Source organism: Balaenoptera borealis (assembly GCF_965194805.1).
Source record: "Balaenoptera borealis genome assembly, chromosome: 6".
Taxonomy (NCBI): Eukaryota; Metazoa; Chordata; class Mammalia; order Artiodactyla; family Balaenopteridae; genus Balaenoptera; species Balaenoptera borealis.
Window position 1 is genome coordinate 69,797,760 of NC_138863.1, and position 22,880 is coordinate 69,820,639.

At 38.1% G+C, this 22,880-nt stretch overlaps 1 protein-coding gene across 3 annotated transcripts in view; it reads right to left on the reverse strand.

The window, feature by feature from the left end:
• Positions 1 to 19,469, reverse strand: part of GCA (grancalcin) — a 32,845-nt gene extending 13,376 nt beyond the window's left edge. For 2 of the 3 annotated variants that reach the window (XM_082395377.1, XM_082395375.1), the window contains exons 1-5: positions 15,462 to 19,469; positions 11,117 to 11,275; positions 6,106 to 6,175; positions 2,208 to 2,251; positions 1,785 to 1,932 (exon numbers count right to left, since the gene is read on the reverse strand). In XM_082395377.1, the coding sequence (XP_082251503.1) occupies positions 1,785 to 1,932; positions 2,208 to 2,251; positions 6,106 to 6,175; positions 11,117 to 11,275; positions 15,462 to 15,488 (448 nt within the window). In that variant the 5' untranslated portion in view covers positions 15,489 to 19,469. Of the gene's footprint in view, positions 1 to 1,784; positions 1,933 to 2,207; positions 2,252 to 6,105; positions 6,176 to 11,116; positions 11,276 to 15,031; positions 15,375 to 15,461 lie in introns of those variants that run through there. The other variant, XM_082395376.1, reaches the window with a different exon arrangement.
• Between the last annotated feature and the right edge of the window lie 3,411 nt (positions 19,470 to 22,880).

A 22,880-nucleotide genomic window follows, 5' to 3' on the forward strand; every position in this document is an offset into this window, starting at 1 on the left:
TTTATAGTCAAAGAAAATTTGAGAATCAACATGGTTACTCAGAGGGGGAAGAAATAGGAAAATGTTATTCCATTTTGTCCTATAACTCTCTTAATCTGTTTCTTCACAGATTTTCATCTTAACCACAGTCTTCTTACTATTTCCTTGGTTCTTTATTGTCTAGCCCAGTGGACTCCAAAAGTTTTTGAATGTGTACTTCTATGAGTAAAAAGTTTTGGATCACTCACTCCCATTATATGTGTATTCATTTAGTTTTAAATTCTATACATGAATTACTATTTGATTATTTACATTTTAAAGTATATATAAAACTAAAATTTAAAAAGAATGGAATAAAAGTAATTAAAAATATAAATTAATATATTCCACTTGTTGCACCCCTACAGATGGTCTTATGTATTTAATGAGATGTGTACACTTTACTGTGAAGAATGCTGGCCTAGAATTATTGTCTTTATATATTAATGGATTAGTAGATTTAGACAAAAGACATTAATCCAGTCAAAGGGAAAAATAATGAAAAAAAATGCAACAGAAGATAATTCTATGCATAGCTATAATGAAATACAATCCAGGAAACTTGCTAAAAGTAAATGAAAGGAAAGGTATAAATTAATAGAAGTCATATATGCAAACTAATGTAATAATATGCAAATAAGCCCTGAGCTGTCTATTAGAGAATTATGATCTGGATGTGGGACAATAAAATTCGTAAGACTTCCCACAGCATTCTCAGCAAAAATAATTTGAATATCTTAAAATATATCTGAAGACCTTAAATTTGAAAAATACAGAATACCTCTTTGTTACACTCAACTGCCTATGTGAACTCTTCGGTGGTTTTCTTTTTTGCAATTGGTTATATTAATTTTCCAACACTGTGCTGAATTAAGAACCAAGTTTAATTCATTAGGAAGTAAGACTCTATAATTGAACTATACATGTTTATATGGCCAGGACTGTCCCTAAAATGACCATCTATTAAAACATCTATTTATACAACGAAACTAATCATGGCTTTGACTTTAAATTGGAATTTGAGATAATTTGCACTTGGTTCAGATTTCTGAAAGTTAAAAATCTTTCAAAAAGTTCTGTTACAAAAGAATTTTGTTTAAAAATGAGTGTAAATAAAATCACAAAAGTAAATACAATTAAGAAAACTACTTAAAATTGCACTAACTGTAAACAAGTTAAACACCATTTATATTATCACTTTTTGAAAGAAAATAGACTGAGAACCTTAGCTTATCAGAGATATGCTAAAAATAAAGTTACAGTCTTTTAAGATATTCTAAAATGTAGACTTCCCATTTTGAGGTTTTTCGGTGTCTGCTGTGTGTTCTACACTACATTAAAAAAAAGAAGAAAAATAAAAAAAAAACAGTTTTTACTGCCAGAAAGCTAGACTATGTATGGAGACCTGTAATTGAGATAAACCTTTGCTGTCAGATTAGAGATCTTACCAAGTTACAAAAGAATACAATATAAAGGGTAAGTGAGTACAAACAATTAGAATAAATTTAAGTATACTCAACATAGGAAATTCAGAAATTGTTTTATCAACCAGAATGTATGAAAGATCATCTTCAGAAAACTCATAAATAAAATGGTTTTATTAAAGGTCTTTAATCAGAATGTATCTATAACCTTGAAATCATATTGGACAACAGCTGGTGAAATAATATACCCTTTTATTACTTAGCAAATTTAAACAATTAAGATTCATCTGATCAAAGAACAAAGATGACCTGGATCGATTCTAAAGAATTTAATATTCTTACCCATAGCAGCAATGGCTTGATTCAATTCATGATGCTCTACTGTGCCACTTCCGTCTTTATCAACAGTTATGAAATTTTGCTTCCAGGCATTAAGAGCTGCCCAAAGTTCTTTGAATTCATTAAATCCCATTTTTCCTGTGTAATCTCTCTGATAGTTTTATTAACAAAAATAAGTTTTGATACCAAAGAATCTACCCGGACCCAAAACTCCAAATAATTGACTAACAAATTGTAAGCTCACTTCTGCAAGAGTTAGCCAAATTTAGCATATAAATAGATTTCTGTGTAAAAATGGAAAAGAATGGAATTCAAACAGGATGTTACAAAGTATTGTTAAACTCTCTAGTTTACTATGATCATTTATACCTAACAATTGCCTTAATATTCTATATTCCAATATTTTCTATTTTTAGTCAAGGATACATCCAACATGGCAATCATAATTCTGCAGGTTTCTAAACTGAAGGCTATAAAACATATTTATTATTTGAATTAAATTCTGTCCGATTTTATTTATATAAAATTACAACAATTTCTGTTTTCAAAACAAAACATTTACAAATTGCCAAACGTACACAATCACCCAATGAACAAACTTTGAATGTTAGGCATGCATAGTAAAAAAAAAAAAAAAAAAAAGAAAAAAAAAGAAAAAAAAGAGAGACTAAAATAAAAATTACTACCTTCATACTACTCACATCTAGTAAGGGGATTTGGGTAATTAAATAAGCAATTATAAAATACTGAAAATTAAACAAGTGAAAAGGAGGGTTTCAGTCTTCCTAACACAAATGCCAAGTCAGGTTTAAGTAGATGTTGTCATACACTGAGATCACAAAACTTGAAAGTGTTAGAGATTTGGTTAAAGCCTGGGGTATATAGGAAGGAGAGGCATATAATGACTTCAGAAAGCCAGATGAGGACCAGGTCACGAAAGTCTTGAATGCCACCCTAACTCTTTAGACCAATGGAAGTTACTAAAGGATTTTAAGGAACAGAGGGGCAATTCTAAAATTTCCATTTCAGAAACAGTAGCTGACAAAGAACATACTAGAGAGTAAAGTAAGATGGATCTGGATGTAGGTAAATCATCTGGTAGTTTACTGCAATCAACCAAGTAAGAAAAAGATGAGCTTCAGAACTGAAAGCAACTGCGTTCTCGGGGGAGGGGAAAAGAAAGGAAGAAGAAATCAAGATAACAAGATAGTTTGCTATCTTAAAATCAGGGGTTATTAGGAATATTAACACTTTCATGTTTCAAGAACTATAACTGAGGACTCACTAGGCAGAATTTAATTTTTCTAAACATTATCACAATTACATTCAACTAGCATGCTGATTTATCTCAAGACTAATTACATAGTCCTGATAAAGGAGATATGTCAGTACAGTTCAGTCAAGTTTACAAAGTTCTTATTAGTAACTTGTTAAAATAAATGAATGAATAAATAAGTAAAAATGCTTAAAATTATTTTACTTTATGCTATTTGATAAAATATTTTGAAATTTTTATAAAGAAAAAAACTATTTCAGCTAAATTTTAGACCCATTAAAGAAAATTATAGAACAATCCCAAAGTTAAAAGAGCTTTCTTTAAAAGTTTCATATGGTGTCAATGTTTGAATAGGTGGTTACAGTATTTTCAGACTGACAATTCAATTGACAGTGAATAGCATTTACTATGAGCCAGGTAGTGTGTGTTTTGTGATTTCACATAAACATGCCAAACCTATCCTAGCCCCAGTTTTACAAATAAAGCAACTGTGGCCCAGAAAGATAAAGTTTCCCACGTTCACTAGCTAACAGGTGGAGGAGTCAGGATTGGAGACCAGCGCTCCTTCATACAAAAACTACTCAGGCAAGGAGGCGGAGAAATCTCTGGAATGGCATTCCATCATTTTGTCAAGTAAATGACATCTGTTTTGCCTGAAAGTTAACATGGCACACATTCATTAAGTGGGAGAATCTGAATAGATGATAATAAATGACAAAAATTGAGTCATCAAATAAGCAGAACTTCAATCAATCTCAAAACAGGACCAAGTATATGTAAGATTAAATATCTCTGACAGAGAATGGAGGGAGAGAATTTTTAGGAAAGTTGACAGATTTTCCCTCTCTCCCCACACCCCATTAGAATGGACAGAATTAAACTGAATTTCTAAAGTTGTAATCCTTTAGAGAAAAAGAGAATGAGAGAGGAAACAAAGGAATAAAATTTTGCAAGTTGGAAAAGTAGGTGGACCTAAGTTGACAACCTAGATCTGAGAAAGTGGCTTCCTGAACTTGCAATAAGACAGCCTGAGAAGCAGCCTGGTTTATCCTCGAGGAGACTCCAAACGTTTAAGAACTGGCGGTACTTCTGAAAATGGGTGTGAATGTAGAGACAAAAACCGAAGGACTGATTGAATGTCTATCTAAGGAGCCTTTAGAGCCCCCAATCCCCTCCTTGCTCCAGCTACATGGATAGCTACCCCGTCTACTCCCACGCCAGTAGACGTCTGGGGTTTTATCCTCTGGAGAGGACTGTGCACTGCAGGAAACCAGGCACAGCTGAGGACAGGGCTATCTACTAAAACAAGGAAATTCAGTGACAATTTACAAAAGACTGCGAACCCTGCTGAGTCTTCCCTCCTCCCCTCCAGACAGAAGATCAACTGGACAACCAGCCCCAAAGGAAATCCCGAAAGATCCTGATACCCAGTGTTGGGAGGACACACTGCCTGGCCAAACCACCAGACTCTGAAGTCTACAGTCAACACCCAGCCTGGCTCTCAGGGCTTCTAACTGGCATTTTAGTTAAATATGAGCAAGCTAGGATCATCAGACACCTGAGAAAAGCACCTAATGCGAAAGATAGCCAAACAAACAACCTGGAAAAAAAAACTGGAGGAAGTAGGTTATGTAGGAAGAAAAAAACTTAAAAAAAAAATACATTAACAGTCTCAGAGAGATAAGGAAAGACATCGCATTCATGAAAAAAGAACAAAGGCTCTTGGATTTTAAAAACATGATAGGAGAAATGAAAGACTCAATGGAAGGTTTCGAAAATAAAGTTGAGTGCTCGCTTCAGCAGCACATATACTAAAATTGGAACAATACAGAAAGTAGCATGGCCCTTTCACAAGGATGACATGCAAGTTTGTTCTGTGAAGCATCCCACAGTTAAAAAAGAAAAAGAAAATAAAGTTGAGGAAATTTCCCCAAAAGTAGAGGAAAATAAGAGGTAGGAGAGATAAGGTAAGAAAAGTGACCCAGTCCAAAGACAGGCATTCCAGAAAGAGAAAATGGAGAAAACAGCGCTGAACTAAAGCAAATGAGTTTCCAGATTAGGAGTGCCCACTGCATTCCCAACACAAACAGGCACAGCACTGTGACATTTCAGACTAGGGACAAAGAGAAGATCTCACAAGCCTCCACATAGTAATAACAAACGACATACAGGCAGGAAACAAAAAGATAAAGCAACAATGGAAGCTGGAAACAATGGAGCAATACTTTTAAAATTCTAAGTCAAAATGATTTGTAATCTGGAGTTCTATACCTGGCCAATCACTTAATTCTGAGGACAGAATGAAAGCATTTTCAGATAAAGTCTCAAAAACTTTACCTCCCATGAACTTTTATTAAGAAGCTAATTCAATATATTTTATCGAATTTAAAATGACAACAAGGGATGGAATGAAGGGGAGCTCCAACTCAAGAGAGAGAAGAAAGGGCTCCAGAAGGAGTGCAAGCATGACAGCTATGCACAGAAAACGAAGCACAACAGAAAGCTCCTGGATGAGGATTAATTTCAGAAAAAGCAAAAAGTTACATTAAAAGGAAAATTAATCATATATTATTACAAGACTCAGGAAGAGCATTTAGATAGTAACAATAAGGCAAATACTGATTAGTGACCTAATGAAAATTACTCAACAGCAGATGGATGAGGGGAGCTCCTGTGTGGAGTACAGGGACACAGGTGAGAGGGTTACCTCCTCATCACCCACAGCAGGACATAATAATTGATGATCAGTAAAATTGAAACTCAATAGTGATAGAGGCATGCTATTTTGAGATATGGAGGCAAATTTCAAAAGAATTAGCTGAAGAACTTTAAAGAGATTTTTCTCTGCGAGTGGTTAACATCGGGGAGGGAGGAATGCACGCTGAACAGTATTTTCATAACAAGCTTTGCAGAATTATTTGGCTCTTTGAACTATGTGCATGTATATCTGTGATAAAAATTTTTTTTAATATTTTAAGTATGGAAAAAAAAAAAGTTAGAAAATGAATTTCCTAGTCCAATTTTAACAGAGGAAAAAAAAGATCTCACGAGAAAAAGTTCCACTAATTCCAGACTGTGTTAAACATTTCTGAAGTTCTTCAGCATCCACTTCACCATCCTGTTACAAAATAATTATAACCTGATTAATAAAATCAGTTGTATAAAAGCATACTAAAATGCTAACTAACTGTTCTAGGCCAATCAATAAATATGCAATCTTCAAAATATTGCTCTATTATCAACTACAAAATTATAGAGATAATTATTGACGGCAAAGGCACATTAGAGAACATCACACAACATGAATACTTTTTTCACAATCAAATTTTATTCTATTAAATTATTCAGGCATTTCAAATATAAGTTATATTCTCTACTTCTGAAAAATAGCATAATCACTCTGTCCTATAATAGTGCAAAGTAATACCTTGTGAGAATCATTATACCTCTACTTAAAATAGTTAGAAAAATGCCTAAAATGCTAAAATGCGTTCAGAGAAGTCTCAAACACTTTCCTTTCATGCCTATTTTGAGGGGAGATTATTTCTAAAGGATACTGAATCTTTAACTGGGAAGAGAAAATATCTTTTTCCTCCACGGCATTAACCTTAGCAAAATTTTAGAGTCCCCTCTGATTTTTTGTCCAAATACTCTTGTTTGACCTTCTTATGGGAAAAAAATGTTTTTTATCACAAACAAGAAACCACAATGGAAGTGAAACAGGTTGAATACTCTCATTATGTTTCAGTACCTCATCCTATTTTCTACAAAAATAAAGAGTAATTTACTTGGAAGCATCACATACACTGTCACAAATTCAGAACAACATCTCTGAGAAAGGATTAAGGAGGCAAATTTAAAACACGTAATTTGTAAGAACCCAAGAAAAAAAATTTTACAAACTGCTTCTAAGAAGTATTATAAACACTTCTAAGGAGTATTATAAACATTATCAGGCAAGTGAGAGACTAACCTTTAAATATAAGGAAGTTTAAGAAAACTCAGTAGTCACAGTAATGTTTTAATGCAATATTAAAAAAAGAATTAACGCAAAAATTCTGTGAATAAATATCCAGTTTTTAAACAAAGGATCTGACCCTGTTCTTGCATCATTCACTTCATTTGTCTCTTGATATTGACCCTGTTTAGGTCTATCAAGCCTGTTAGATTTACCTGACGGTTTTACATTTTTAAGATATTAAAGTATGTACTGGTTTATTTATTGTATTTTAGTCTGCCTGTTTCTGGAAAATAAACCCAAGTATTTATTAGAACAACTTAACTCAAGGCAAAGGATTTTATATTTCAGTGAAATCTGATTCTGGACACAATCTAGGTGGGGAAAGTCACAAAACCACTAGGTACGGAAGGGTGACATGGGGAGAGGAAAGGAAACATGGAAGGGGACAAAAGGTGAGGTGGGGGGGTGAGGAGAATAAACAAAAACTTCACTCGCTGTAAGTTTAAGGAACCAATATTCCAAAGTATGTGGAAAAATCTAATGTTCAGAAAGACAGTCCACAAGCATGAACCATTTTAGAACAAATTCATACAGGATGAAAGAATTTTATAGAGCAATCATTAAAACAAATACGCTAAGAAACAGATATCTTCCATTTAGAAAGAATCAGAAATTCATCCATTTAACATACGTCTATTGAACAACCTAACATGTTCAAGCACCATTAAATGGACTAAGTACCAAGCAGTGTCCAAAACAAATTCCTCGCCTTCATAGAGGTTACATTTTAGTGGTGGGAGAGAGGCAGTAAAGCAGAAATTACATCTGATGGTAGTAAGTGCTGAGGGAAAAAATACAGCAGAGTAAAGGTGCTAAGAAGGAGTGTTGTGGAGTAGGGTGAGGAGGCCAATGGTATTTTACATAGATGGCAAAGCAGAGCCTCATATATAAGGTGAATTTTGAGAAAGATCTGAAGAAAGCGAAGGAGCGAGCTATGCAGACATCTGAGGGAAGAGTGCTCTAGGCCCGAGTTGTCCAAAACAGAAGCCACTAGCCCTACATTCCACCGAGCACTTAAATGTGCCTAGTCTGAACGGGGATGTTCTGTTAGTGTAAAATACACACCAGGTTTCCAAGACTTAGTAACCATGACATAGAGTAAAGTATCTTATTAATAAGTTTTACATGATTACATGTTGAAATGTTAATCTTTTTTGATACACTGGGTTAGATAAAATATTCTATTAAAATTAATTTCACCTGTTTCTTTTTACTCCTTAAAATGCACTACTTGGAGGCTTGAGAACTACACATGTACCTTGCATCCGTGGCTCACATGCTGTGTAATTTGGACAGTGCAGTTCTCGGCAAAGAGAACAAGTACAAGGGTCGGAGGGATGTTCCTGGTGTTGCTGTCATCTTCACTCACTCACCCTGAGCACGCCTCTCCCTGTACCGTTATCATTTCCCACAGGTCTATCTCCCTGACTAGACAGAGATCGTCTAGGTCAGTATCTGAGTTTCATTTATCTTTCATCCCCAGACCCTAGCCCAGTATCTAGTACAAAGCAAGATAGCTGTTTGGTAGAATGAAGATAATTCCTTTGGTTCTTCACTAAACTGTAGTCATTTCTGCCAGTTTGTAGCCATATTCATTTACTATTTCAAAAGGTTGAAACTATTACAATTTCTCATTCAAGTATGGATTAAATTTAAAAATCTAAAACCTAGTTAATGAATGAAATTCTATTTTACATGCGTTTTTATAGAAGTTTGGAGTTTTTCGAACAACCTGAATAGTTTTGCTAAAAGTTATTTATCACTATCAGAAAGCATTATCCTGATATACTACTTCATACTTGTATTTCATACATTTTATAAAAACATGTTATCTTAATTAACTGACTAACAAGCAGTGTCTTCCTAAATTATACGGAGAAAATCCAAGTGATCATTTTGGATCTCTTTACAGGCAGTTTGAGCTGAGGACTGTGATCAACTATCTAAACCCTCGACTAAATCACCTATCATTAGTGGTAGAAAACTGCATTTTCAAATTAAATATTAAGAGCTTTAGATAGATAATTAACAAAAAATCAATTGCCCTTGGTTAGGTTAACTGATAGGCAGCAAGATTTTGAAATGATAGTCAAGTTCAAGTCCTATTTGTTAGGCTAATCAATCTTAATCTCTACTTACTCATCTATAATAAAAGAGCACATCCATCTTGCCTACCTCACAGAGCTGCTGTGTGGAAAAATGCAAGCAGTGTGCACATTAAAGTTGTTGGTATTATCAAGATACTTGTGTGTGTATATGTGTGTGTGCATGTGCGTATTTACGAAGGTACTAATCAGAATTTCCCTGAATCAATTGATGATTGAATCATTACTGTTAGGAAAACATCCTCCTATAAAAAGGGACACTGCAGAAACTTTTAATTGGACATTTCTCATAGAGTATCTTTAATTATGAGGCCTATCAAAAAAGAATATAGCTGCAGAGGTGAGTTTGGTAATTAGGTTCTAGGATCATAATGTATAAATCTGATACTACACTTGAACCCTTAAAGCCAGACAAAATTCATCATATAAGAGAACTGTCTAAATATTTGGACTAAAAATTGAAAATGAGATAGTTTATGTATCCATTCAATGACTAATATAATCCTAGTGCCTCCTGGGGAAGAGACAATATGACAAGGGCCATGTCCTTATGGAATTTAATTATTCAAAAGCACAAGACTGAAAAATTTAAGGAAAGTATCAAATAGTACAATCATAGCAAATCATTGTTGACAACTGTTACAATGAAATAGTTCTTAAGTCAAAAAAAGTCTCTAAATATATATCTCTGGTTCTTATGTTTTAAGTTGTAATTTTATAAAATGGATTTATTATATAGTCAGCTATAGATAACATACTTATTCCCAGTATTATACTACCAATACTTAAGAGTTCCTTGCAGATAAGAGTGGTATAATGCAACAGTTAGGATTGCATTTAGCTGCAAAACAATTAGAAAATGTTATAAAAGGGGCTTAAACAAATCAATGTTTATTGTTTTATACAAGAAGTCTGGGGCTATGCAAAACAAGACTCTGTGGCAACTTAATGAGGCCATCAATCTCTTTCCATGTTTCCACATTCCCCATCCATAGGCCTTTATCTCAAGCTTGTTGCCTCAAGATCACAAGATGGCTGCAGCACCTCCATACTGCAAGTCTCCTTTCCAGGCAGGTAGGCTGAAGGAGGAGAAAGGGCCAACACTAGTTCCAGGAAAGCTTTCCTCATTTGGAAAAGGAAAGTATCCCAAAGAAATTGCACCTACATCTCAATGGCCAGTCTTACGGCACATGGTTACCTTTATACAAAGGTGTCTGAGATGGTATTAGGGCTTTCCAACCGCTACCACATGTGAAAAGGGAAAAGGAGGTTTTGAAAGGAATTCGGGTAGCCAAAACAAAGTGTCTGCCACATGTAATAATTCTGTGCATATCCTCTATTTCTAGAAAGGCATATGGGACCTAGTGAACATTTAAGTGACTGAATAATGAATGGAAAATGTTATCAAACTTCTATGAAATTCTATGCACTCAATAAATCATTCTTGACCACTATGAAAGAAAAGAGACATGGATTGTGACTGAGACCCAAGTATGAATCTCTGTCTCTGCTCATTAGTCTGGTATTTGCCCCTTCATTCTGCCTTGTTTCCTTTATCTTTTCCTGATTTGCTTTACCATCAAGCCTCTCCCGGAAACATCCACAATTTACAAGTCTCCTTTGTGATACTCTGCCCCAGCTTCCTCAAGGAGATTTACATAGAGATCTCTTTTTCCCAGATCCTATCTGGCTCAGTCTCCACGCACCACCCTGGTTACTCCTAACGTGTTAGACATCAAACTAACAGACCTTTTAATGAGATAATTATGACTACCCTCATCTCTGATCTCAAGAAGAAAATTGGTCTAGATAAGTTTAAAATGCAAGTTTCATATACATTTAAAATGACATACTAAATAAAAGAGTTGACATTTGTTTTAAGTTGCAATCATTTTATAAAACTGATATTTGTGCTATATATTTAGTTTTTTACCTGGTCAGCAACGGCAGTGAAGTATGTCCACATGGGGTCTCCCGCTGAGGAATAACTGTCCGGATAAGGGGGGCATACAGGGTATCCACCAGGGAGCACAGCTGGCCCTGTTCCTGGCACTGGCTGTCCCATTTGCATCTGATTGCTAAAATTTCCAAACTACAAGAGCGAAAAAGGAGAAGGTTATTAATACAAATATTACCCATTATCCACTGAAGTTGGTTTAAAAGAAAATACTTACGAGAAGTCCGTTGAAAAGCAAAAATCGAGTTACTGAAAGCTCCCAAATTATCACAAAAGCTGTTAGCTACAAACTGCGAGATGCCCTGCATTACTTAATTCAGCTCATTAACAAATGTTATCCAACATGTTTTAAAGTGTTAAAGAAAAAAGAAGTCTCTAGCCTCTAAGAATGAGGTACACTTTAAAAAAGTAAAAAATACAAGAAGCAAAAAGTAAAAAATACAAGAAAACTTCACCTAGAGTAAAACTAAGAAGTAGTATACCTAAAGACACATACATAGAATACATGGTAAATACAATACAACAAAATTGTGAATGAATCATGGGAAAATGCATAGGGCTGAAACATCCCCTCCACTAGAAAATACTTATTTTTTAAAAAGCAAGATAACAATGAACAGAACAATAAAGTGATAGTTCCAACAATGGTCCTCTTCAAAACTGATAAGAATAACAACAACGAGTATACCAACAATAATAATACTCAGCTAACATTTATTGAGAGCTTTTTATATTGCAGGTACTGTTCTAACTACTTTCCATCTACCATGTGATTTGATTTCCCAACAACTCAGTGAGATAGGAAAGTACTATCCTTTTTTCAGTTGAGGATGTGAAACTTCAAGAGGTTTCTGAATTAGTTAAGGTCAAATGGCTAGTAGGAAGTAGACCATGATTCAAATATGAAGCTGACCCCAGAGACTACATACTGTTTGTTTCCTGCTATGGCTCTGCTTACTGTCTTCTTTCCACTTTGGAACTTGGTATACATTCTTTTATATCTTAGAGAGACATCTTACTCACTGTTTTTAATGAGTCTGGAGGAGGAAGAAGTGTCAAGATTGTTCATTATTCTATTTGGAACAAAAATCTTGATCTGCATCTTTGAAGAATAAGCAGAGATTGATGGAAGGCAAAAAGAGAAAAGAATTCTAAGAGGGGGAAAAAGGCAAAAGGTAGGAGCCTTTAGTGGCAGTTTGAAAAGCTGCAGCATGGGATATGGTAAAGGCAAAAGGTATGCAGGAAGTATGGGAGCTCCAGGAAATGTGCTCAAGGATCAAAAACTAGATTATGAAGCAATGAAGTATAAGAAAGGGCACAATAAACATTAAAACAATATAATGAATTTGAAAAAAAAAGTGATTGTTTAAAAGTTATTCTTTGAAAAGAGACAGACTGTTAAAGGACAGGCCAGTTTCTGGAATAAAAAAGAGAAGTGTATATAACCACAAAGAGAATTCAAATTAAAAAATACATATTAACAAATGCTTATGAACATCTCTTTACCAATACATTTGAAAATGTAGGGGCTTCCCTCGTGGCACAGTGGTTAAGAATCCCCTGCCAATGCAGGGGCCATGGGTTCGAGCCCTGGTCTGGGAAGATCCCACATGCCGCAGAGCAACTAAGCCCATGCGCCACAACTACTGAGCCTGCGCTCTAGAGCCCGCGAGCCACAACTACTGAGCCCGCGTGCCACAACCACTGAAGCCCGTGCACCTAGAGCCTGTGCTCTGCAACAAGAGAAGCCACTGCAATGAGAAGCCCGCGCACCGCAACGAAGAGTAGCCCCTGCTCGCCCCAACTAGAGAAAGCCCGTGTGCAGCAATGAAGACCCAACACAGCCAAAAATAAAATAAATAAATAAAATAAATTTAAAAAATTAAAAAAAAGAAAATGTAAATGAAATGGGCCTTCTAAAAGTATCTAAATTCTATAGATTACAAATATTGACTTAAGAAAAAAAAACTTCCTATTTCTAATAAGGGTAACTAGGATAAGATCAATCTTCACCAAAAAAATAAAAAATAAAAAATTTGCATAAAATATTATTTTTTAATATTAAAGGAAAAAGGTAAAATTTCCTCATTCATACGGGGAAACTTCCAAGCCAATACTGGGGACAAATCTAGACCCAGAGTAAAAGGATTAGCAAAATTCCCAACGCAGCTTTTGCTCTGAGGCAATAACAAACACCTAGACTTTGGTTCCAAGGCCTCCAAGGACACGGAGGGCAATCAAGGCGTGGGGCATATCCAAGAAATTAAGGCTTACTGGAGACCCTCACACCTTAAGCTTCACAGAAGGAAGAAAAACTGAAAAAACTTTTTTCTAAGAAGAGAGGCCAAACTAAATATAAGCCTATTAGTGAAAAACTCATGTTGAGTTGGTGCCAGGAGACTGGCTATAGACCCTCTACTGTGGCATCTCCACGTGTGCCTGGAGGGTTCAGCATACTTGTGTTTTAATCAAAGTCAGGCAAGCAGTATTATATGAAGAACTTGGCCTTAGGAATAACCTTCTATCTACCTTTCCTTCCTGTCTCGCAATATTAACTTCTCCAAAATCCAAAAATGTCAGAGCCTGGTGGTGGCCAGATTAAGATGGTTGCAAATTCTTTGCAACCTTTCCCCTGCAAAGGCAAAGACTTTTCTCTACTCCCTTGAATCTGGGCTGGGCCTGTTTCAGCTTTATCTGGTAGCAACTGCACCGCAAGCATTCCAGGCTTAAGACTTTAAGAGGGCTAGCAGCTTTAGCTTCTCTCGTAGAACACGGCCAGCATGAAGAAGCTCAAGACCCATGTGGAAGGGCCCACATGGAGGGAAGCTCGGACCCCTAGCCTACAAAGTAAACCCTGAAAAGTAGTTTATAATAAATTCATATTTCAAGTTGTCTTCCCAATAGTTTCAAATGAATCAAAACTGATCATTAGGTCATCATTGTCCTCACCTGGTAATGTGACTGAAGAAAACCTTGGACTTAAAAGTGTCAGCAATGTCATTTTCAGGTAGTTTTGCACATTTTTGAATCTTTAGTACTATCTTTGATCCCTAGTTTCTTCCCAGAAATTTTCAACTACTTGTCCATTTTGTGAGGGTTACTTTGGTTAAACTAGATCATATAATCTGTAACCCTGGAGAATTCTGCACATATAAACTGTGTAGTAAGTCACAACAGGCTGAGAGGAAACAAGTGAGAGGCCAATGGATAGAACTCCACTTCATACCTCAGGATACCAGCTGTACCTTATGTCAGTGTTCTTCAAACATTTGCTTCCCTATCCCTAAAACGATGTTGAAAAGTTATATACCTTTCGCCACAGTTTATGTCGACATATGACGTTCTTAAGTTTAAATAGTTGTAAAGAATGCAGTGCCTAATATACTGTAAATCTCGACATTCACAAATGATGTTTTACATCACTCTTTGGAAAGTATCCGTTGCTATCTACATACTATAATGATCTGATACTTGCTCCCACCCATTTTTTTTTTTTTTTAAAGAGAAATGAAAAGGCTCTTCTGGAACATTTAGAAATTTTACCTTTTTCCTTTTAGTCTTGGAACTTATTTTTTATTCTATTTCTTCCTCATCTGTATAAGCTTTCTATGCTTAAAATGTATCATTATGCTTGAAAATACTGATCACACTATAACACTTACCTAAAATATAAATATGTATGTAAATTGAAATTTTAAATTTTATTTTATTTCCTGTTACCATAATGGATACTACAATCACAACTCCCAATTCCCAAAAATGATGCAGGATAAACAGTTACATAAGAAAGTATAATCCTCTCCACCTCCCCACTCTCCCATCCCCGCCCAAAAAGTCTACAAGAACACTGTCCTTGGTAGAATAGTAAACATTAGAAGACATTTAGCATACCTTAATTTATTCATAAGCAACATAGAGAACAGCAAAGAAGTGGTCAAAAAATTCAGGAAAAGGATGTCTAGCAAAACTGGAGAAGAGGGGGTTAGGAGGGTTGGACGGAGGGTGGACCACAAAAGATTACTGGAACAAGAAAAAGGATGCTTTGTTTCTCCATTCCAGGGAAGAAATTTCTAAAAACACTCCACACCCTTGGCTCCACAAAGACTCGTCTAAGGGTTCCTCAGGGACCAGAACACCTGCGGCTCCCCGCTCGGCCCCAGCCCCGGCTTCCTGCACGGCGCGAAGTCCCGGCGCCGCCGAGTACCAGAGGCGGGCGAAGTTAGCAGGGACCGACCGAAGGCGGATCCGGCACGTTGGCACCGCCCGCCGGAGCGCCACACCCCGCGGAGGCAGAGGCCGCGCCGAAGCGGCCAGGACTCACCCCTCCTCCGTATCCCGGGTAGGTCATGACAATCTTGCGAACGTCAACCGTCACCCTTCAATTCAGCGTCTGCCAGGCTGGGCGAAAAGCGGAGGTGCAGCTGCAGGCGCAGGTGAGGATGATAAACTCGCCGGCCGCGCCGTTCACTTCCTCGAGACCAACCCCTCCCGGAGTCCACCTCTGCCCTACTCAGCTCGGATTGGCTGAGACCGGCCCTTCGGAGCCTATAGTGCCTAAGCCCGCCCCTTCCCCGAGGCTAGTCCCATCCATCTCGTCTCTGATTGGCTTCACGCGTCCAGCCTTTTCCTAGTCCTCTTTTATTGACTCGCTCGGGTCTTGCGCTCTCTCCTCGCTAAACCGAGAACCCTTTGCAACAGTAACTTCCACCCTCTTTGGAAAGGCTCTCTAGGTCGGTTTCTTTTCTCCTTAGAAACCCCAGACCAGCAAGTGCATGACTTCTTTTAACCTCCACTCTTCTGAAGCTGGACTACCGAATACGTATCTATGAATTTCAAAACTTGAAGAGTTACTTACATCTATTTTTGCGTAGCGTTGATGTCACATCATCAAAACTATGAAACCTTGACCTCTACTCCAAAGGTAGTGCTTCTGAGCTAAAACTCTCTTGACACCAAGTTTTACCAAAAGGTTATTATAGTTTGTTAGATAAATGGTGACCAGAAGTTGCCAGATTTAGCAAATAAAAATACAGGATGTCCAGTTAAATTTTATTCTAAAAAAAGGAGGAAATTTTTAAAATATGAGTATGTCCCAAACATTGCATGGGTCATACACTTATACCAAAAAAATTATTCTCTGTTTACACGCTGATAATATACAAGGCATCCTATATATTATCTGGCAACCCGACAAATGACTCAACATTTGGGCAAACTCTTTAAGTTGTGTCTCCTAATTATATCCACCGAGGAACAGCTTGGTTTTTAATCACTGGGTGCAAAGTTAAATGCTCAATTACTTTGATTTATTAAGTAATAGTCATTGACAGTTCTGCTTTTCTCTGGAGCTCAAATGAATTTTGCAGCTCCAGCTTGAAAAGGACAGGACACACAAAGGGACCGGACAGTTGTAGACTTAGTTTAAAAGCAAACAAAAAGACCATAATGATATTATTTTGAGTTATCTCTGAAGAATAAGACAACTGCTAAAATGTTTCTTAAGAATAAGGATGTGGAAGAAAGTGTCATGTATTAGCTGAGGAAATCAACCTTGCAAAACTGAGTAACTGTTGGTCAGTTACATTACAGAGGAGGAAGCTGTTGAACCTTGTGAAACCTAATTTTCTCAGGAAGAGACAGAGAGAAAGGAAGATTGCTAAGGTACAAGCCACTCTTGACAAAATGTGCATTGGTTCCCCTAACACAATAAGAAATACTTTAGCCACTGAGGTTAAATTATTAGCATAAATAAATAAAGGGGGATGGTAAAACCTATTTGATAAGAGGAAAGAACATTTGACTCATTAAAGCATCAAGTGATAAAGCATTACAAAGCAAAACAAATCATTGCGGAGTTTTATTCTAATTGATTAACTGCGTATTCAAAGAAATACTCAGGATCAAGTGTTTAACATTTACAATCTTAGTCTAAATGGCTGGTCAGAATTTTTGTGCATCTTCTTTTCATCATACTAGCCTTACCGATGCATTACATTTTTGTCAAAACTCCATGGGTTCCTTGCATTTCTACATATGTAGTTTCAGGATAGGGATAGTATTTTCCTCAAGGGCAGAGAGAAGATTTGCTGCAAGATAGCAAAGATAATTTCTCCTTCCAGGGCAAAGTTTGCTTAGGTTTGCTAGCAAGACTTTCCTAAGCTTAGAGTTCCTTCATGCTGATTCAAACCCACTGCTTCTGCATCACCCACCTAGGAGCTCCATTTTACTCAGTGGGACTTGGGAGCAAAAGGAATGCATGAGAACCTGAAGCTCATGCTGCCTGTGCTGTAAGTAACGAAGTTCTTTGTCTCTGACAGAGGAATCTCATGCCTTCTGTCAACTTCTATGAAATTGTGGCAGGCTACTTGTTAGCTTGCAAGTAGGATAAAATATCTGATCTTTCAAGTTCTAGGCAATGTGTCTCTTTCTTAGAGAAAGAACTACCCAGGGAAGTTCCTACTGAAGGGTAGCAGAATATGCCACCCCAAAATATGCCACTTTGGCATAAGGATTATTTTGAACTGAAGGCAATTAAGAAGAAACAGATACAAGAAAAGCTCTCTACTCTCCAATTACGTAACAGCAGGACCAAAGTGTCCCTCTTCCCCTCTCTACCAAGAAGGACAGAGATGAATACTCTGAGACAAGTTTAGTCCCTTATCAATAAAGAAGGCAGGGACTTAAATCTGCATAACAAATCTTATGCTTGTTTATCTTTCTTTTCCTGGTAACCTCCCAGTAGCTAGTTTCCCCACACCTTTCTTTTCTCTTTAGCTGAAGATGGTATTTAAGCTGAAGTTCTAAGCCACCTCTGAGAATTATTCATTTTTCATTTTTCTCTGGGTATCTCCTATGCATACATGAGGATTCATGTTAATAAACCTCTGGGCTTTTTTTTCTCTTATTCACCTGTTTTTTGTCATAGAGATCTCAGCCAAGAACTCAGAAGGGTAAAGGGAAATTGATTTTACCTCCCATACACTATCATGTGAGGTACAGAGAGGATTTTCTACACTATAGTCTGCTGTATCTCTGTCTCTAAACCTAGTATTTCATATTATAAATTTTCTAGTATAGGAACTTACAATTTCAAATAAGTCCATAAAGAGTATTTTTTTTAAGTAATTGTATGATCAGCCCACCCAAGATAGCTGTTCTCTTGCTCTCTATACATCCCCTGCTTGACCAGGCCTGCTTCCTACTCACCTGACTAACCTCCCTACATACTTGCCCCAGGCCTTAGCTAATGGCTGCTACTTTAGCCACTGTGATAGCTTATCAAAGGGGCAGTGAGAGGCGTGCTCCTCTGCTGGTTTTCCTGGTAACCAATGAGCCAACCTGATATCAATTCCCCCTATAATTGGTAACCCACTGTCCCCGGAGCAAAGACCGCCCCATGTCCTCCCCACTGTCCCCCACACATGGAGGGGTGTCGCTCCAGGACCTTGCTTCAGATGTCTAAGCTCCCCCATCCAATAAACCACTGATGTCTCTGTTGCTGACTCTGGGCTCTTTCTTCCATCTTGAAGCTGGGTAAGTACAGGGCTTGCAGGGCTGCTTAGTGCAGCCCAACAGTAATAGTAATGAAAATTTGCCCCATGATTCAGTGAGCATTGTATGAACAATATCATCTTATGAAAATGTAATGTATAAAAAACAATTTTAGGGGCGGACTCAAGATGGCATGTTAGGAGGATGTGGACTTCGCGTCTCCTCACAACTGGGGCACCTACCAGGCACCGATGGGGGACCACGGACACCTAAGGGGACGGGAGGAACAGCCAGCTACCAGGTAGGATGTGGGGCGTGGGGGGAGTGAAGGGGGAGGAGAAGTGGATGCGAGACAGGACTGGCGCCCCTGAGGGGCGGCTGGGGGAGGGGAAGGGATCCCACACCCGAAGGGCGAACTTGGGGAACCACTGGGAAGGCAGAGGATCAAAAGGGAGCGTGGCCAGGTTTCCCCTGCCCACTCGGACCCCCAGGAACCTGTTGAGATCCCAGGCCGGATCCTCTGCCCACCTAGGCCCCCTCCAGGCACGCAGGTCCTGAGGGAGTGGGAGGGAGGGAAGGGGGAGCAAAAGTAAAGGCTGGACCTCTGGGACCGGCACCCCTGAGGGGCAGCTGGGGGAGGGAAGGAGTTCCTACACCCAGCGGGACCCACCCACGGTTAGGGGTCCAGCGGCGACGGGGGAGACGCTAGGGGAGACAGTAGGGGAGGGGTGCTAAGGAACAGAAGGGAACGGGGCCAGTGCTTTCCCTGTCCACTCAGGCCCCGGGAAGCCTGTTGGGGTCCTGGGCCAAATCCTCTGCCCTCGGAGCCTCCCTCCTGCCGCGCAGAACCAAAGCCCCGCCCCTACACCCCCACCCAGGGCCCCACCTCTACACTCAGAGACCCCCTCCCACGAGCTGGGCCTAAAACTCACCCACACACCCTCACTCAGGGCCCTACCTCCAAACTCCAGAACTCCACCCTCCGGAGACCCTCCTTTCAATGGGCTGCCTCTACCCTTCTGCAGCAGGTCCTAAGCAGAGGCCCCGCCCCACGCTCAAACGTCAACTCCCCACCCGCGAAGGTCCCGCCCCACCCTAAACCCCACCCCTGCCTGAGTTCCACCCCCTCCCCCCACCTAAACTCTGTGCCCATAGCCAAGGCTTTTTCTTTTTGTTCTTTTCCTTTATTTTTCCTCTTTTAGATTGGGATTCTGTTTTACATTTTTGATCATTGTTGTTGATTCTTTTATATTTTTATTTTTCCTAATAAATCTTTTATTTTTCTAATTTTATTTTATTCTTTATACTTTGTTATTGTTCTCTCCTTTTGGCTTGTTCCCCTCTCCCCACCCCCCCGTTTTTTTCCTTTTTTCTGTTGTGGTTTTATTTTACCTTATGGCAGTTGTTTCAATTATAGTTTTATTTTTCCTAATATATTTTTTATATTTCTAATTTTAGTTTGTTTTTTGTTTTTTTTTAATTTTTTTTAAACGTTTCTTTAATTAATTTATTTATTTTATATTTTATTTTTGGCTGTGTTGGGTCTTCATTTCTGTGCGAGGGCTTTCTCCAGTTGCGGCGAGCGGGGGCCACTCTTCATCGCGGTGCGAGGGCCTCTCACTGTCGTGGCCTCTCCTGTTGCGGAGCACAGGCTCCAGACGCGCAGGCTCAGTAGTTGTGGCTCACGGGCTTAGTTGCTCCGTGGCATGTGGGATCTTCCCAGACCAGGGCTCGAACCCGTGTCCCCTGCATTGGCACGTGGATTCTTAACCACTGCGCCACCAGGGAAGCCCCCTAGTTTGTTTTTTATTCTTTGATATTGTACTGCTCCTTTTTCGCTTTCTTACTTCCTTTTTTTTTTTTTTTTTTACTGTGCCATGAAGCTTGTGGGGTTTCGGTTCCCAGGCCGGAGGTCAGGCCCAAGCTGCTGTGCTGGGAGCTCTGAGTCCAAACCACTGGACTAACAGAGAACCTCAGATCCCAGAGAATATCAATCAGAGTGAGTCCTCCCAGAGGTCCTCATCTCAGCACCAAGACCCAACTCTATCCAACTGCCTGCAAATTCCAGTGCTAGACATCTCAGGTCAAACAACCAGTAAGACAGGATTACAGCACCACCCATAAAAAAAAAAAAATGAAACGACAAAAAAAAGTGTTACAGAGGATGGAGCAAGGTAAAAGCCTACAAGATCAAATAAATGAAGATGAAATAGGCAAGCTACCTGAAAAAGAATTCAGAGAAATGATAGTAAAGATGATCCAAAATATTGGAAACAGAATGGAGAAAATACAAGAAACATTTAACAATGATCTAGAAGAACTAAAGAGCACACAAGCAGTTATGAACAACACAATTACTGAAATTAAAAATACTCTAGAATAGCAGAATACCTGAGGCAGAAGAACGGATAAGTGACCTGGAAGATAAAATAGTGGAAATAACTACTGCAGAGCAGAATAAAGAAAAAAGAATGAAAAGCACTGAGGACAGTCTCAGAGACCTCTGGGACAACATTAAATGCAGCAACATTCAAATTATAGGGGTCCCAGTAGAAGAAGAGAAAAGGAAAGGGTCTGAGAAAATATTTGAAGAGATTATGGTCAAAACTTTCCCTAATATGGGAAGTGAAATAGTGAATCAAGTCCAGGAAGCACGGAGAGTACCATACGGAATAAACCCAAAGAGAAACACACCGAGACACGTATTAACCAAACTATCAAAAATTGAATACAAAGAAAAAATATTAAAAGCAGCAAGGGAAAAGCAACAAATAACATACAAGGGAATCCCCATAAGGTTAACAGCTGATTTTTTCAGCAGAAACTCTGCAAGCCAGAAGGGAGTGGCAGGACATATTTAAAGTGATGAAACGGAAGAAACTACAACCAAGATTACTCTACCTAGCAAGGATCTCATTCAGATTCAATGGAGAAATTAAAACCTTTACAGATGAACAAAAGTTAAGAGAATTCAGCACCACCAAACAGCTAAAGGATCTTCTCTAGGCAGGAAACACAAGACAAGGAAAACACCTACAAACCCAAACCCAAACCAATTAAGAACATGGTAAAGGAACATACATATCGATAATTACCTTAAATGTAAATGGATTAAATGCTCCAACCAAAAGACATAGACTGGCTGAATGGATACAAAAACAAGACCAGTACATATGCTGTCTACAAGAGACCCACGTCAGACCTAGGGACAAATACAGACGGAAAGTGAGGGGTAGGAAAAGGATATTCCATGCAAATGGAAATCAGAAGAAAGCTGGAGTAGTAATTCTCGTATCAGACAAAATAAAAACTATTATAAGAGACAAAGAAGGACACTACATAATGATCAAGGGATCAATCCAAGAAGAAGATATAACAATTGTAAATATTTATGCACCCAACATAGGAGCACCTCAATACATAAGGCAAATGCTAACAGCCATAAAAGGGGAAATCAACAGTAACACAATCATAGTAGGGGACCTTAACACCTCACTTTCACCAAGGGAAGATCATCCAAAATGAAAATAAATAAGGAAATACAAGCTTTAAATGACACATTAAACAAGATGGACTTAATTGGTATTTATAGGACATTTCACCCAAAAACAACAGAATACACTTTCTTCTCAAGTGCTCATGGAACATTCTTCAGGATAGGCAATATCTTGGGTCACAAATCAAGCTTTGGTAAATTTAAGAAAATTGAAATCATATCAAGTATCTTTTCTGACCACAATGCTATGAGACTAGACATCAATTAAAGGAAAAAAAATTAAAAAATACAAACACATGGAGGCTAAACAATATGCTACTAAATAACCAAGAGATCACTGAAGAAATCAAAGAGGAAATAAAAAAATACCTAGAAACAAATGACAATGAAAACACGATGACCCAAAACCTATGGGATGCAGCAAAAGCACTTCTAAGAGGGAAGTTTATAGCAATACAATCCTACCTCAAGAAACAAGAAACATCTCAAATAAACAACCTAACCTTACACCTAAAGCAATTAGAGAAAGAAGAATAAAAAACCCCTGCAAAGTTAGCAGAAGGAAAGAAATCATAAAGATCAGATCAGAAATAAATGAAAAAGAAGTGAGGAAACAATAGCAAAGATCAATAAACATAAAAGCTGGTTCTTTGAGAAGATAAACAAAATTGATAAACCATTAGCCAGACTCATCAAGAAAAAAAGGGAGAAGACTCGAATCAACAGAATTAGAAATGAAAAAGGAGAAGTAAC